This window comes from Grammomys surdaster, unplaced genomic scaffold (assembly GCF_004785775.1).
Source record: "Grammomys surdaster isolate TR1022 unplaced genomic scaffold, NIH_TR_1.0 125606, whole genome shotgun sequence".
NCBI classification, from domain to species: domain Eukaryota; kingdom Metazoa; phylum Chordata; class Mammalia; order Rodentia; family Muridae; genus Grammomys; species Grammomys surdaster.
The window spans coordinates 1,452,510-1,469,094 of record NW_021620449.1 but is presented as its reverse complement, the minus strand read 5'-3'; the positions used below and the strand labels follow the sequence as shown (position 1 = coordinate 1,469,094).

The 16,585-nt window shown below is 42.0% G+C and overlaps 1 protein-coding gene across 2 annotated transcripts in view; it reads right to left on the bottom strand.

Moving 5' to 3' along the window:
• The window catches only part of Mlh1 (mutL homolog 1), a 41,131-nt gene that overhangs the window by 20,865 nt on the left and 3,681 nt on the right, over positions 1-16,585 (bottom strand). For both annotated transcript variants that reach the window (XM_028787064.1, XM_028787065.1), the window contains exons 3-10: positions 14,231-14,329; positions 10,818-10,891; positions 8,141-8,213; positions 7,029-7,120; positions 5,735-5,777; positions 5,281-5,369; positions 3,533-3,645; positions 450-543 (exon numbers count right to left, since the gene is read on the bottom strand). In XM_028787064.1, the coding sequence (XP_028642897.1) occupies positions 450-543; positions 3,533-3,645; positions 5,281-5,369; positions 5,735-5,777; positions 7,029-7,120; positions 8,141-8,213; positions 10,818-10,891; positions 14,231-14,329 (677 nt within the window). The remainder of the gene's footprint in view (positions 1-449; positions 544-3,532; positions 3,646-5,280; positions 5,370-5,734; positions 5,778-7,028; positions 7,121-8,140; positions 8,214-10,817; positions 10,892-14,230; positions 14,330-16,585) is intronic.

Genomic DNA, 16,585 nt, shown 5'->3' with positions numbered 1-16,585 from the left:
CAAAGTATGGATGCTACAGTATTTAAGGAAGCCACTGGCATCTGCCAAGCTAAGGCAGGAACCCTACAAGAAGGCAGGCAGGTAAAGGCAGTTACCACAGACCCGCTAACCAGAACCTGTGGAAAAGAAAAACTGACTCCAGAAATGTTTCTGCTGACTTCCATACGTGTCCCTTGTGTCCCATGCTCCATGATCTCTCACTCCTTCTCTCTTTCTCTTACCACCCCCTACATTAAATAAACAAGGAAAAAGAATCTTTAAAAATGTTGAAAGACTCCTTGCAAGGCATGATGCTGTTTCTTGACCCAAGTGGAAGGAAGCACAGTCTCTGAGTGAGTGAGAATGGTGCCATTTTCCTGTGGAAGGACAGGGCATCCTTTCAGAGCAGTGGCTGACGACTGATAGCCAACCTCTTTCACAGAGCACTGAAGTGTCTGGTGCTACGTTACCTGAGGTACAGGAATGGGTGTGTGTTTTTGGGCAAATATGCTGCATACACAGTTTCTATGGCTTTTCTCAAGGCAGCTGATTCTACCAGACGGTCTGAAAAAACAAAAGGAGAATTAACCAGATCACACTTGTCCTTTAGATGGTCACAGCTGCATCCTCACACTTGGCCATAATGTCACCCCTGGAGTGGATGCCCAGGAACAAGAGCCCCCTTTATCTGTCATCACTTCCCAGCATCTCACTACAGGTTTGGGGTTTTTCCTCTTGTCCAAGCAGCAGAAAAAATGAGAGGGTGTCCAATTCTGCCTGCTCACTCGCCTTCCTCCCATCAGCCCATGTACATCAGCTTTGCTGTCATTGGCCCTCAGCAGCTCTCAGACATTTCAATCCACAAAGACAAAGCTACCAATCACACACACCAAAAGCTGAGAGAAACCACAGTGGTGGATAAACCATGCCCAAGTGTCCAGTCCTTCAACAGAGATGTGTGTGATGCACACAGTGAGGTGAGAGCACTAACTTCGTCCACAGAGGGTTCCACACTAAATGAGGAAGGCTAAGAGCAAGAGCCCCAGCATCTCAGGCAGTACAAACAGCTCAATGCATGGTTAAGGCAAAATAAGTGAACCAAGCTTCGAGGGTATAGAGAAAGGCTAGAAGTTAAGACGAAAGACAAAGGAAGATCTCTTTTCAGATTTTTTTTTCTCCTGAGACAGATTTTTTTTAAAGTAGCTTAATGAACTGTGTTCTATGAACTGGCAGCCAAGAATATGTCACATCTTTATATTTCTAACAAGAGTGATGATTTTATCAATGATGAAACTATTATTGTTTGAGTAATCTCCACATCCACAGCCCCTTTAACAATGCCATAGTGTGCTCTATAACTCCTGTACTGGTGGTATACAGGCCTGGTGGTATACCTAACAAGATAGATGAAGCAAATCTGCTAAGGTCTATGAATGTGAGGCAGGCTTTCACAGTGATGGTTATCACTGTCCCTAGGTGAGCATATACAGGACAGAATAGGAAGCTGGCCTGTTTTGTCATTATGAACAAATCAGTCAGTGTTAACACATACAATGTATGGTTCATAGACCAAGCAGAAATATGAACAGGCTAGTCAAATAATACTTGGTTGACTCCTGCTTGTCTGCTCTATAGTTAACATGTGTAACATAAAACAGTTATCCGTCTTTTTTTAAAGTCTTAAGTATACTTATTTTTGGGGGGAGGAGGGACAAGGACATATGGAGGACAACTTACTGGAGTCAGTTCTAAGACTGACTGGTCCTGGGACTAGAACTCAGGTCAACATGCTTGCTGACAAGTGCCTTTACTTGTTGAGTCTTTACACTGTCCCCTAGAGCTGTTATGCTTATGCTTAGAACAAAACTAATGAAAACACTGTTCCTAAGCCTTACATGTAACAAGCCTTATTATTTATTAGGCTTGGACTTCTGAATATAGTAGGAAAGATGCCTGCTATATAAATGGTATTAACAGAATGTGTTTAACAGTGGTTGGCCTCTTTAACTGCTCCTGGATTGCTCTGAACAATTGCTGTAAAATATACATGATGAGTCAGGAGGTGGTGGTGGGCACCTTTAATCCCAGCACTCAGGAGGCAAAGGCAGGTAGACCTCTAGGTGATGCCAGCCTGGTCTAAAACACAAGTTCCAGAACAGCCAGGGTTGTTATACAGAGAAACCCTGTCCCAAAAATCCAAAACCAAACCAAACCGGATCAGAACATACATAAGTTGAGGGCTAGTGAGGTGGCTCAGCAGCTAAGAGCACTTGTCCCTGCAGAGGGCCTGGGTCGGTTCTCAGCACCCACATGGTGGTGGTGGTTCACAACCATCCTTAACTCTAGTTCCAGGGGAATCAACACTTCTTGCCTCCAAAGGCATCAGGCATGTGCACGGTGAACAAACATACAGGGAGGCAAAACATTCACACAAGTAAAATAAGTAAATCCAAAACTAAATTTATCTTAACAGGCTATACCCACATCTTAGGCATACTCTTCTCTTTCGTTCTCTCAGTACCCATCTTAAATCTCTATTCAACAGATTCTTAGTAAACTCCAATTTTGTTTAAAAAAAAAAAAACTTTGAAGATAAGAATACGAAAATCAAATGTGTGGAAAGATGTTTCTCATGTGGGAAAGGACCCTGAGCTCTGACTACTGGCGCAGGGGGTACTGTTACTCTAGTACCATGGAACCCTCACAATATACAACTGAGCTACACAAATCCAAAAGTCAAATAGTATTCACTTAATAAAAACCATGTAAATAACACGTTACCAGAGAGATAAGAACTGGGAGAGAATTTTAAGCTAATTTAATTTCTTCCTTGATTACTAGAATTATCCTTAGTATCATAAATTTCACTCTTTAAAAGAAAAAATTCTCAAGGTTCTTAGGATTCAGCTTTTTAGTGACAATGCCTATGGTGATTTGAATATGCTTGACCCACGGAGTGGCACTATTAGGAGGTGTGGCCTTGCTGGAGTAGGTGTGGCCTTATTAGAAGTGTGTCACTGTGGGGGTGGTCAATGAGACCCTCCCCTTAACCATGTGGGAGTCAGTCTTCTCTTAGCAGGCCTTCAGATGAAGATGTAGAATTTTCATGCCTGCCTGGACAATGCCATGTTCTTGCCTTGATGATAATGAACTGAACCTCTAAATCTGTAAGCCAGCCTCAATTAAATGTTATCCTTAGAAGAGTTGCCTTGTTCATGGTTTCTCTTCACAGCAGTAAAACCCTAAGACAATGCTTATACTCATCTTGACTTTCTGCTGTATACTGTGGAACAGTAGCCTGACCTAGAGGCAGAATAGGGTCTGCTTATAAAGGCTGTGATGCCAGCACAGAGGAAGGCAATCTGGCCTACACTGCTCAAGGTAAAGAAACAGAATGTGACAGCCAACAACACAGAAAAGATAAAAACTATAGATGCTTTCTAACTGGGCCAAACTGTGACATGAAGTCTCCCCATGTACGAGTATCCTGGGAGTTAGGAACTCTTGGGTTCCATACACTCTCTGTGTAGACACTTGATTCTTCCTCACTTACGGTTGATGAAGAGTAGGAAAATGCACTTCTTCACTGAGTAGTTTGCATTCGATATATAGCCATTCATTTTGAAAGCTAGGGTTTTATCCTCACACCCAACTTCTATCAGTTCTCTGTTTAGAAAAGAGAAATTTTGAGACTTTTGAAAGCACAAGAAATATTACATGTCAGAAAAAAATCGAAATAGTAAAAAACAGAGTTCCTTCCATAACCATCTTTGCCCCATAAAAAAATCTACCTACGTCTAGGTTCACCTAAGGTCCTATAAGTCCTCTCAACATCTGTCCTCTGTCTATCCAACTGTCTACCCATTCTCTGTCCAGCCACCTACTCAGTGTTTTCAAGTACTTGGGCTGAGTACAGGGCACCACTCTAACTGCTGAAAAGAGGAATCTAAGCTCCCAGTCCTTACTTTGTTTAAAAATTTAGTTATCATAACTAAATCCCAAAGCTTTAAGCCCCAAACCCATCTCTGCTGACCTGAAACCTTACTATACTGCTTATAGCCATAATGGATTCCCAAGAGTGTTTACTGGCAAGGACAGGTAAACAGGAGCTGGTCTCTCTGAAAAGCCACACTTATTTCGTCCTAAGTTTTCAGAATAACCTACTGGTAGCTGGTTAACTCCTAGAGTCCTGTGAGAAGCAGAATCATCCCAGCTGTTCACTAGTACATCCCTACTGTGGTATGCACTCACTAGGTTTTGCTGCATAGACAGAGGATGCTTTTCCTGCATTACGCCGAGTCTCTGGGTGGAAAGTGCAGCCTGCAGGGTTGCACATACACACTGACACACAAACTCTTTCTTCCTCTAATGTCTCAGGAGGCCAGACTGGAAACCTGCTTCTGGAATGTTCTCTAGGGACAATGTCTAATCTCTTACAGCCCATGAGGATTCCATGGCAACTACTGTTCAGTCTTAAAATCTTGTCACAAGCTCTTAAAAGCTACCCTGTAAAATACAGACATCTTCCTTTGCTCTAGGAATACAGTTTTTAAAACTAACTCATTTACATTTAATTAGAAAGAAAAGTGTGATAACAAACAAACTATTTGTTTCCTTGGTTTGACTCAAAGAATGAATAGTTTGTCCTTGGAAGCAGAATTTCAGTATTAGGACAACTGCCAATGCTTTTGAAACCTTGTGGAAAGGGAAGGCGGACCGCTGGCTCCACAGGAAGCCACCTGGGGTATGTGGTGAAGTCCAAAGCAGGCATTCCTAGAGGCACCTGTGATGGAAATGGTGGGCTTTACAAACAAGGGGAGCTCCAGAGGAACTCATCGCAGAAGCAAACTCTCCTCCGGGGCCTTCTCTGAAAATGAAGTGCTGCTAATGCCTGCAAATGCAGTCTTTAAGAACAGAAAATTTCATCCAGATTTACATCTCTAGCTCCTGACACAACATTTAAAATAAAAAAGGCAATTAATCAATGTTTCGTGACAAGTTAAATCCTCCCAGTAACAACAAAAAAAAAGGGAACAGGAACGTCCAAGGGTGACAGAACTCTAAACTTTAAAGGGAACAAGCTGATTTATAGGCACAGCATCCAGTAGACAAAGCACCCCAGGGAACACTGACTGCATAAAACAGTGACGCTCTCAACTACCATGAAGCACAGGAACAAGCCTAATATCTGACTGTGCCAGCTCTCCAGCATTTACTGTCAGCAAGTTTCAAATCAAAACTGGGTTGATGAATCAAGGGAAGGAACACAAAGAATTCTGTTATATGTGATTACTGACATACCGACTAACAGCATTTCCAAAGATGGAGCGAATGTTGTCCACAGTTGTGGCATTGGGTAATGTTCGGACATCAGACACTGTCTCACCTTGCTGAAAAACAACAGACAACATTGTGACTTGACATCTGATGGCCCCAAGAAGAATGTTTTTCTTAAAAATCATCTACTTTTACTTCCTAATACAAAATTGTCATTCAAAAATCCTAATTTAGGGACTGAAGACAAGGCCTGGCCATTAGAACATTGGCTGCTACTCTTGCAGAAGTTTCAAGTTTGTCTTCCAGAACCCATATGGCACTCACAACCATATGTAAATCCATTTCCAGGTGATCTGATAGCCTCTTCTGGCCTCTGTGGGCACCAAGCATGTACATGGTACAGAGATATACATGCAGACAAAAATTTGCACACATAAAACAAAAATGGATATATCTTTTTAAAAATATCATGACTTACTTTTTTTACTGAGAAACTAATGCCTGAGTTGTGTATTGAATACCTGGAAAAGAAAAAGTCAAAGCTAAGCAGAGGGCATCCAAATGCACAATAAATTCAGCCAACTACTTTTAAATAAATAAGTTGGTAGATTTATAAGAGAAAAGTGATTTAAGCAAAGGTACATACAAACCAAAATACCTTGGTATAATCTATATTACCCACAAGAAGACAAAGCAACAGAGACCTGTGGAGATTACACCTCTCCATGTGAGTACGTCACAGGAAACACCAAGGGTTATAGGCTGCTGACAGGATCTCGGCTAATATGAACCTGCAGGATCCGTTCATGGTGACAGACCTAGGCTGCCACCAGGACATCCTAACCCTGGATTCATTCCTGCACTTGATTCCCTCAGCACACCATGTCTGTCACTGCTCTTTCCCTGGGGCTGGTCCTCTCCAGTATCTCAGTATCTCCACAGCCTTTCTGAAGCCAGCTTTGTCACTCCTGTATTCACTAACTCCATGAACTAAAGAACTGTCCTTATTAATATCAATTTTCTACCTTAGCGCACTTAGAACCAAAACAGCCAATGAGAATATTTTTGATGCTAATTTACACAATTTTACTAGTGAGAGTGGGGAGTGTGTAGGGGACCGAATACATAAACCTGTTCCTGTATGGACAGATATAGTTTAGAAAGACCGACACAAATCACTATTATGATTTAGACATGTAGTTCAAACCCCACTGCAGCCATGTATAGTAATGGACTATCTGTATCTGATTCTGCCTTTGCTTGCTTGAATCTCCTTTTCCTGCTTAAATGGATCAGACATCCAAGTCACCTTGGGAAACTTCTTTTATCCTGTCCCTCCTAAAGCATGCTAAGTAACGACTGCCAACCAGGAAGTCTCCCCAGAGCTGTGGGACCAAACCATGGATTCCAGTAATGCCAATCACAGCACTGTCCAGGAGAGGACACCAAAGCCAAGGCAGAAGAAAACAACAGAAGGATCACCAGTCACCTTGCTTCCTGCCTCATCTCACCTACCTAGTGAGCAGCGGGAACTTTTCCCTTTGGCTCAAAGTATCTTAGTTTGCTTCATCAGCCAGCAAAGAACCCAGCGAAAGAGACCAACTGCGCACCTTGCAAGATGAGTCAAGACTCAGGGCTGATGAGCGACCTGGGACCAAAAGAGCACACGAGCCAGCGCTGCTGCCTGCACCTAGCTGTCAAGGACTCTCCATTCACAAGCACTGGGACACATTCCTTTAAAGAAGGACCCACTCCCAAATTTTGGACAGTACCTGCCAACAACTTCCAAAATTTTCCCGTACTCTTCATTTGGATTTTTTAAAGCTTTCCTCCTTGTGATTATATTGTAAAAAAGGTCTTCCACCTGAAGAAAGATCCATTTGTCTTGTAAATTCCTGGATGTACATGGAAAGCATCACACTGCCTACCGAAAGCTGGATATTAAAGTACTGAATGCTGTGACATTCCCAACAGACTGTTCCAAGTGCGGGGAGGGAAGAAATAAGACAGCATCAATTCCACATTCCCTGACTTCTCAGATAATGATGGCTGGCTGCATGGCAGACTGTTTGCTAAAAATATGAGGACATTTTAAATTATTGTCATGTTCAAGAGTAGACAATTTTAAGACATGAATGTAACTCTGCAAAGAATTACTATATTACACAGAGATGTTTTTCAAACTAAGGACAATCATAAAACTGGCAAGAATTTGGAGTTCTCAATAATCACACTTTGTATGCAGCTAAGGCTCCCTCTAGCCAGCACTGTGAAGCACAGGTTTGTTCTGCCTCCTGGCTGCCTATCACGCCAGGACTTGGAAAGGTCCTTGGAAAGTCTTCACGATGTGCTAAAGCTGGGGTCAGGGGTAAAGGACCAGACAGGAACAGGGTCTCGAGGTGCTTGATGGAATCTCCAGCTGGAAAGACACTGAAATGCTCTGATGAGGCTGCAGGATGGGCTTCCTCTCCACTAACGGCACTCACATGACCCACCCATGACCCTCTGCGGCAGATGGCTAGGCATGCTTTGTTCCACTGGAGACATTAGAAAACTAAAATTCTGAGATGTTAAATGACTTGCCCAGGAACACACAGCGCTGAAATACCAGACTGGGACTCCGACACACCTTCTGGAGTCAACCATAACTTGTTTCCCACTGATCTCTGCCATCCAGCTCCCTTTAAAAGACAAGAAGGCAGGGAGGCTGCTGTACATAAAACCCAATCCTCATTTTCCTTACTTAGAAGCCTAAGTATCTTGGGACTTCTATTACAAGTCAAGTTTATTTGATTTTTACATCAGAAACTCAGAGCCTGTTTTAGTTTTACGTCAGCATACCAAGCTATTAATCAGCAGTTGTAGTCCCATGTAGCATCCTTACCGTGATCAGGGTACCCTGGTTGCCTGCACATGGTTTAGGAGGTGCTTGCAGCTTTCCATCTGAGTAACTTGCTCTAGTCAGAAAATATAAAAGATTATTAGTATCTAATAGGATCCTTATCCAAAGCATAAAAATAAAAATCAAAGTCCAGGCATAGTGGCCTATGTCTGCAACCCCAACATTGCAAATGCCTTACAATTTCCTGAGCTGCATAAAACATAAATACACTAATATGTCACATTTTAAAAATGACAAACTTCATTACTAAAGAACAGCTTGCAAATAAGTAAAAACATCATACACCAAAAATTAACCAGGCCCAAAGTCTATACAACTCAGTGAACTAGGCATTGGAAATTAATCTGTGAAGCTTCACATTAAATTTTACACCTTCAGTATGGAATATATTTTATGTACTTATCCACAAGAGAACTAGTAAAACAATGAACTTTCTAATCTCCTTCATAATTGTGTCTATTACCAGGATTCAGTCCATATTGTCACACTTTAAAAATAAAAATTATATCAATCATACATTATAACATAGCCATATTATATGTTAATTGGATTTTATTTTAAAGCCCTATTATAACAAATCTTGCCTGAGCTATTAAATTCTGAATTACTAACCAACAGCTTTGCCACTGCTTAAGGTAGTTGTTAATGTCACTGCAATTCTGCAACCATTTGCCTGCTAATGTCCTGGTAATAAAGAAAAGCCTAGCCAGTACCAGTAGGGTATACCTGTAATCCTAGCACTCTGGACGCAAAAGTAGGGTCATTGCAAGTTCCAGGCAGTCAGGGCTTTCTGTCTCAAAAACAAAACAAAACACAATATCCCACAAAAAACAGCTCTTGATCTGCCCCAGGGAGTCTTTTATCCAAGTGTAGACTAATGTGTTAAGGGATCCAACAAGAAGACCCTTTAGCCTGGGTAGGTGACTTCGGAGGTGGTAGCATCAGAGAAAAGAAGAAAACTCATCCAGACTTTAAGGAGAAATAGCTTCAGGTGAATACAGAAAAAAAAAAAAAACTTGTAAATCAGAGAGCAAGGAGCTTTGGAACACATGGCACTTGGTAATACGTGGAGAGAAGGGGCTGAAAAGTGGGTCAGGACATTCCCAAGTGTCTTAGTCAGTGTTCCTGTTGCTGGGATGAAACACCATGACCAAAGCAACTTGGGGAGGAAAGGGTTTATTTGGCTTACACTTCCACATCAAGTAGGGGCACGAACTCAAGTAGGACAGAAACTTGGAGGCAGGAGCTGATGCTGAGGCCATGGAGGGGTGCTGCTTACTGGCTTGCTCAGCTTGCTTTCTTATAGAACGCAAGACCACCAGCCCCCGGAGTGGAACCACCCACAATGGGCTGGGCACCTCCCCATTAATCACTAATTAAGAAAATGTCTTACAGCCAGATCTTAGGGAAGCATTTTTTTAAATTAAGGTTCTCTCTTCTTAAATGACTTTAGCATGTCATAAAACTATTCAGCCCAAGAAAGCATCGGGTGCCAAGATGAAACCTCTGGATTTCATCCTGCCACAGAAGAGAGTCACTAGAAGCCCTAGGTATGGCATAAAAAAAAAAACAGAGGTCTTGAAACAGGACTCACAGCTCAGGCAACCCACAAAAATCTCACAATTGTCTCTCTGGTTTGTAACACTCCAATCAGCCCACTAGAACTCACACACAGAACCAAGGCCCCTAACACCAGCCCTGCGTACTCTGAAGCACTCCCTCTTCTGTTTCATCACACACTAGTCTTCAGAAGACTGAGGGCACAGAATTGTCCTGATTTAATTTACAAATGACCTGAATCTTTCTTCTTTCTGCATTCATTAGGTATGACTAAAGTCTTCAGGCAGTGTCAGCCAGTGCTTACAAAAACAAAAGCATGACTGTGATTTCTCGAATTCCACTTTTGTTCTGTCTCAGGACCATTTCCAAGGCTCTGGAAATTGTGAGCACAACAGCCAGGCAGCAGATACTTCCTGGAAAGCAAGCCAGCTCACGCAGGCCCAGGAAGAAGGGAACCAGAAGCTCAGGAGCCAGCAAATGCATTGTGAATCTCCAGTATCCCAGCCATAGACCTGTCATCAGCCCAACGTGCTAGCCCACTGAGGGGCAAAAGGGCAGAAATAACATGAACAGCTACTTAGATAACCTGTGTGCAATGGACATCTTCCTGGGTACTTGTAATTCTTTACAACTTATCTCTTAGGAAGATACCCAGTCTGGGTGGAGGTGGCTCAGCTGTTAAAAGCACTGGCTACTCTTCCACAGAGGTCAAACAGAGAGGGAACAGGAAATGAGAATATCTTATTACCTAGAAACTTCTAGAGAATCTGTATTCTATCCCCAGAACCTACATGTTGTGCTCACAGTTTACAGTCATATGTAACTCCAGTCCCGGTAGATGCCATTCCTCCTTCAGGCTTCCAAGGGTACCAGATATACACATGGTATGCAGACATGAATGCAGTCAAAATATCCATACACATAAAATACATTTATTTAAATCTTAAAAAGAAGCCACGAAAAGAAGCCATGAGTACCAACTCATGGTCATCCCTGTGGATGAATACTTTATCCACAGGAATGGAAGAAAAACTAGTATTTTACGGGGGTATGGGGGTGGGGGTGGGGAGTAACACTTATGTTTAGGGTGGACACATACCTGTATGCACATTTTCCATCAGCTGTTTTGGTTGTAATAGTGACATGGGCCACATGGCTTATGCTTGCCAAAGCCTAGGAAAGGGAACCAGATGAAAGAAAACCTTACTGTTGCTTCATCAAGGCAAAGGTTATCTGACTTACCTCTTCTAATACACATTAACGTGGCAACAATGAACCATCTGATGCTGTTTTAAGAAAGAGAGAAAATCTAATCCATAAGGTAATCACTAGACTAAAGGAAAGCATATGTTACAAACTCCAAAAGGAATCACACTAGACTTCCTGTGTTGCCCATAACTGTAGCTCATGCTGCTATCACAGGGACTGTGCCGGGCAGTTTCCATTACTGTAACAATATACCAGATGATCAACTTATAGACAACAGGCTTCTATCAGCTGGTGGTTTTAGAGGACTCATTTGATCATCAGAACTTGCTGATGCTTTTGGTCCTGTGTTGAAGAAACTCATTGTGGTGTGGAGTTCGTGAAGACCAAAGCCAATCACACCTCACATCCACAGAGGCCAAAAAGAACAGGAAGGGTTCACTGTCCCCTTAAAGGGCACATCTTATGATCCGAAAATCACCTACTAGGCCCAAACTTAGCTTAAAATTTTTTCTAATAACAACCATGGACCAAGCTTTTAGTGCATGGGCCCCTAGAGAATATTCCAGATTCAAAGAGTAATATACTCTCAGTGATGTATCTTACAAGGAATTAAAAGCTTGTCTTCAGAAAGAAATAATGGGATCTCTCAAAACAATATAGAAACAATTATATTTTTAAAAATACAAATTTAAAATTGCTATAATGGGTCTGTACAACAGCATCTAAACTCCAGAAGCAGTTTCAGCTTATTGAAAGAAGCATGGCTCTGCTTGGGTGGCTGAGGTAAAAGGATCACCAGAATCTTGGAATTTGAGATCAGCAGAGGAGCTCAGCCCCATCTCAAAAATATATGAATCAAAAAGGGACATGCTTCAGACTCAGAGATTACTTGGTCAGAGCCACACTTGCCTGGTTCATATCCTTGTCTCTTTCTCTTTGTAACTAAGTTGACCTCAGACTTGCTATGAAGATCTGGCTAGTTCCAAATCTAGATCCTCCTGTCTCAGCCTCTCAAGTACTGGGATTACAGGCATATATACCATTGCATCCAGCTTGGCTTTTATAATTTTCAACATTTAAGAAAGTGGGTGTGGTAGAAGACCCTTAATCCCAATATTTTGGAGGTAAAGACAGGAAGATCAGAAGCTTAAGAGCAGTCTCAGCTACATAAGTTCAAGACCAACCAGGGCTGTAGAAGGCCTGGTTCAAACCATAAAATACATTTAAAATGTAAATGATTTTTGAGACCTGTGTAAGGTAAGAGCTGCTCACAGAAGACAATCCTATGTGTTTTTAGGAAGAAAGTGGGCCAATATACACAATACAGCAGATAGCCCTGCTGCTTCAGAAGGAGGCTTTTCATGTAGACAGGAGCAGATTCTAGGGTCTGTCTAGTATGCACCCATCAGATTTCTTATACATCTTCATGTGAATCAGGAAGATGGTAACTCTATGCTGTGGGGATTAGAAGGAAGAGCTAATTCACAAAAGGAACATCATGGGCACAAAGACGTTCCCAATATAAACCTCCGTCTGATTCCAGTAAACAGTAACTCCTAAGATAGACTATAGTGCAGGAGGCCAGAGGCTTAGAAACTGACCCATAGGGTTGCAGCTAGGATAAAACTGCCTTCCTACAACCTGACCAGAGGCAGCTTTAAATTAAGCCTCTCAGAGAATGTCTACTGGGGACAATTTTGAGGTTACTGTGAGCCAGAAGGCAATTGAGACTATATTGGTTTGACCTACACTACCTAAATTATGGAGAACGGCTCACAGCTTGTAGGGGATTTGGAAGTCAACCTCGTAAAGGAAAAAGTGGGAGGGAGAGCGAGGCCCCACAGGCTCCTGGGACTCCTCAGAGAGTTCTGATCTGCCACACATGGCATTACATGTAAGATGGCTCCCAGCACACCAGTGAGACAGCAAAAAGGAACCCAGGCCAGGCGGTGGCTACTTCCTATCTCACAGGTGACTTCCTATAGAAGTCCTCACAGGTGACCACACTCCCCCAACTTTTTCTGAGATACCTCATTAGACAGAGCTTTCATTGGAGCACGATGATGGTATGGTGAGATATGACTGACCAACGATTTAGGGACTGGCTCAAACATTATATATAAGCTTATAGGCGGGGAAATAAACTCAGATCTGCACCCTGATGCTGGTCTCCAGGGTCATATTTCCTGGGATTCATCAAGTGACTCTGTCACCTCTCACCTCACATCCTTGGTGCTGGTTCCACATCAGCTGCCTTTTAATTAAATAAAATCTATGCCTGTCTTAGTTATTGTTCTCTTGCTGCAAAGAGATACCATGACCACAGTAACTCTTATAAAAGAAAGCATTTAACTGGGGGCTTGCTTACAGTTTCAGAGGGATATTAGTCCATTATCATCATAGCTGGGAACATGACAGCAGGCAGGCAAGCATGTTGCTAGAAAAAAATATCTGAGAGCTCCACCCTGATCTGCAGGCAGAGAAGAGTCTGGGCCTCACATATGGTTCACACCCTTTGAGTCTCTTCTAGTTCACAGGTCCGTGCTCTTCTCTGCCCCTTATTCTTGTGGTTTACCGGCTGACAGCCTAGTGTATGTATTGTATGGATTGCATTTTCTAATCCCAGTACTGCTTACATTACCATTCCTGCATGTCCTCTATATTTTTAATATACTGATAAGCAGATAAAACTGTTGATCAGATTCACATTTGGTTTTCTGATAAAACTTCATAGGTGTCTTAGGTTAGGGTTTTACTGTTGTGAACAGACACCATGACTAAGGCAACTCTTATAAAGGACAACATTTAATTGGGGCTGGCTTACAGGTTCAGAGGTTCAGTCCATTACCATTACAGCAAGATGCAGGGCATCGTCTAGGCAGGCATGGTGCAGAAAGAGTTGAGAGTTCTACATCTTGTTGCAAAGGCAAACAGAAGATTGTCTTGCAGGCAGCTAGAAGGGTCTCAAAGCCCACCCCTACAGTGACACATTTCCTCCAACAAGGCCACACCTACTCCAGCAAGGCCACACCTCCTAATACTGCCACTCCCTGGGCCAACCATATTCAAACCACCACAGTAGGTAATGCTAGGGACTTCAATAAAAACACATGATATCCAGTGCCTCTGTAGATAAAATAGTATATTAAGTATTTTTCAAAATTTCTTAGTTGTGGAAAGCTAAATTTGTCAAATTTACATGTGGTGAACAAGTACAAGTATTACATTGCATTTGTGTCTGTTGAGAAATGAGAACATTATCATGGGAGGGCATTTAACACATTCCTTTAAGTCTTAACTTACCTCACCACGGAAGCCATAGGTAGAAATACTGGCTAAGTCCTCAAAAGTCTGCAGTTTACTTGTAGTGAACCTCTCACACACAATATCCAGATCTTCCTTCTACATGATTGAGGAGGAGGAGGAGAAAATCATTATGTCTTCATTTTCTCAAATCTGGATTTTCATTTTATTGCTTTAATCTGAGAAGAAATTCTCAGGAGGTCAAAATTAGTACCAACTTCTTTATTGGCAAACAAAACACCTCAGACCTGGATTGTCACTTAACTGGGTGGCTCCTTCTCAGTGTCATGTGCAGTGCCTCTTCTCTACCTGTACTCACTCATGCCTGTCTTCCTTGGTTCCTTCCTCCCCATCCTTTTTCAAGACAGTCTCATTGTCTAGTCTAGGGTGCTTCAATCTTAATTCTCCTACCTTGACCTCTCAAGTGCTGGAATTGTATGCATGTGACATCATACTCAAATTTCATTGTCTTTCTTTTTAAGTTAAAAAAACCAAAACTTTATTTTCAGTCTACAGGAAGGAAACCTTTACTATCTAACAAGTAATAAAAATACTTGTAACAAAATTTTTATTTTAGCTGTGTGTGGTGGCACACACTTGAAGTTCTAGCACTTTGTCGATAGAAGTAGGAGGGACGAGAACTTAGCTCCACAGTGCAATCAAGGTTAGTCTAGCTCACAAGACATCCAGCCTCAAAAGACATAAACCAGGGCTGGAGAAGTGGCTCAGTGGAAAGAGCACTTTCTGCCTCCAGAGGACCTGAACTCAGTTCCCAACACTTACATCAGGTGACTCACAGCTACTTCTAACTCCAGCTCCAGCAAATCCAATGCCTCTGTAGGCTCTAGACCTCACAGGCACAAATCCCTACACACATATACATACACACACACACACACACACACACACCCTACACTCATACACCCCTACACACACACACACACACACACACACAAACCCTACACTCACACACACACAAACCTACACAGACACACCCTACACTCACACACACAAACCTACACACACACAAACTACACTCACACACACACAAACCTACAGACACATACACACAGACACCCGACACACACACGCCCTACACACACTCACACACACATACCTATATACAGACACCCTCCACACCTACACACACACCTTATATACCTACACATACTCACCCAGACATCCTACACACACTCACACACACAGACACCCTACACACACACTCACCCATACATAGACAGAGAATCTAAAAAAGAAAAAAACTTTTCATTTTAACCACTTTTAAGTGTATAGTTCAGTATATTTACATTACTTAAATTTATGTAACAAGTTTAAAAAATACACAACTGTCCATGTCTAGAGCTTCGCTATTTTTCTTAAACTGAATCCCAGTACCTATTTAACAATAACTTTCCATTCTCCCTTTTCCTCCAGTACCTGGCAATCACCACTCCACACTATGTCTCTGAGTCTGACTTCTCGAGAAACCTCATATAATAGGAATTGTTCAACCCTTTTATTTTTTTTGTGACTGATTAATAATTTCACTTATATAAATTCTTCCAAGTTTATCCAAGTTGAACCATGTCAGAATTTCATGCCCACCTAAGGCTTGGACACTCTTCTATGTTGTGTGGGGTATATCCCATCTGTTTATTTATGTGGGGTGTATCACAACTGCTTATCCACTCATCGGCTGATATACACATGAGTTGACTTCCCTTGGGCCTCTGTCCCTGCTGTCACTTATCCACATGTGCACAGTAGAAACAGCGACTGTAATTCTGAGGGAACACCACATCACTTTCCGTAACTGCTACACTAGCTTACATCCCAACCAACAGTGCACAGAGACCATTTGTCTACCTTCTAACAATCTATATAACTTTACTACTTTGATAGTGCTCTCACTAATTGTGAAATTATTAATCACAGCTTGGACCTGCATTTCTGAAATAGCTACATAGGAGCAACTTCTCATGAATCTTATAGCGTCTTATATATCAAAATGCAAAGTTTGAAATTTTGATCTGCAAACCTACATTTTCTTCATTCTTTCTTTCTCCCACCCCCACACACATGCACACACTCCTTAAAGAGCACTTTATGTTTAACATGCCCCATATGAACTGCTTCTCCTTCCTTTGAACTTTTCTTCCATAATCTTTTCTATTATGCTAAATGGCAACTCTTAGTCAATTATCCCTCTTATATCCTACATCAGCAGATTCTGAGAGGTCTGCCCCCGGAGCTAACTCAGGAATCTCAGTGCTTCTTACATCTCAAATACAATCAAACTGGTCCAAGGCACTGTCATCCCACTCCTGGGTTCCTACAGGAGTCTTCTCACTGTCT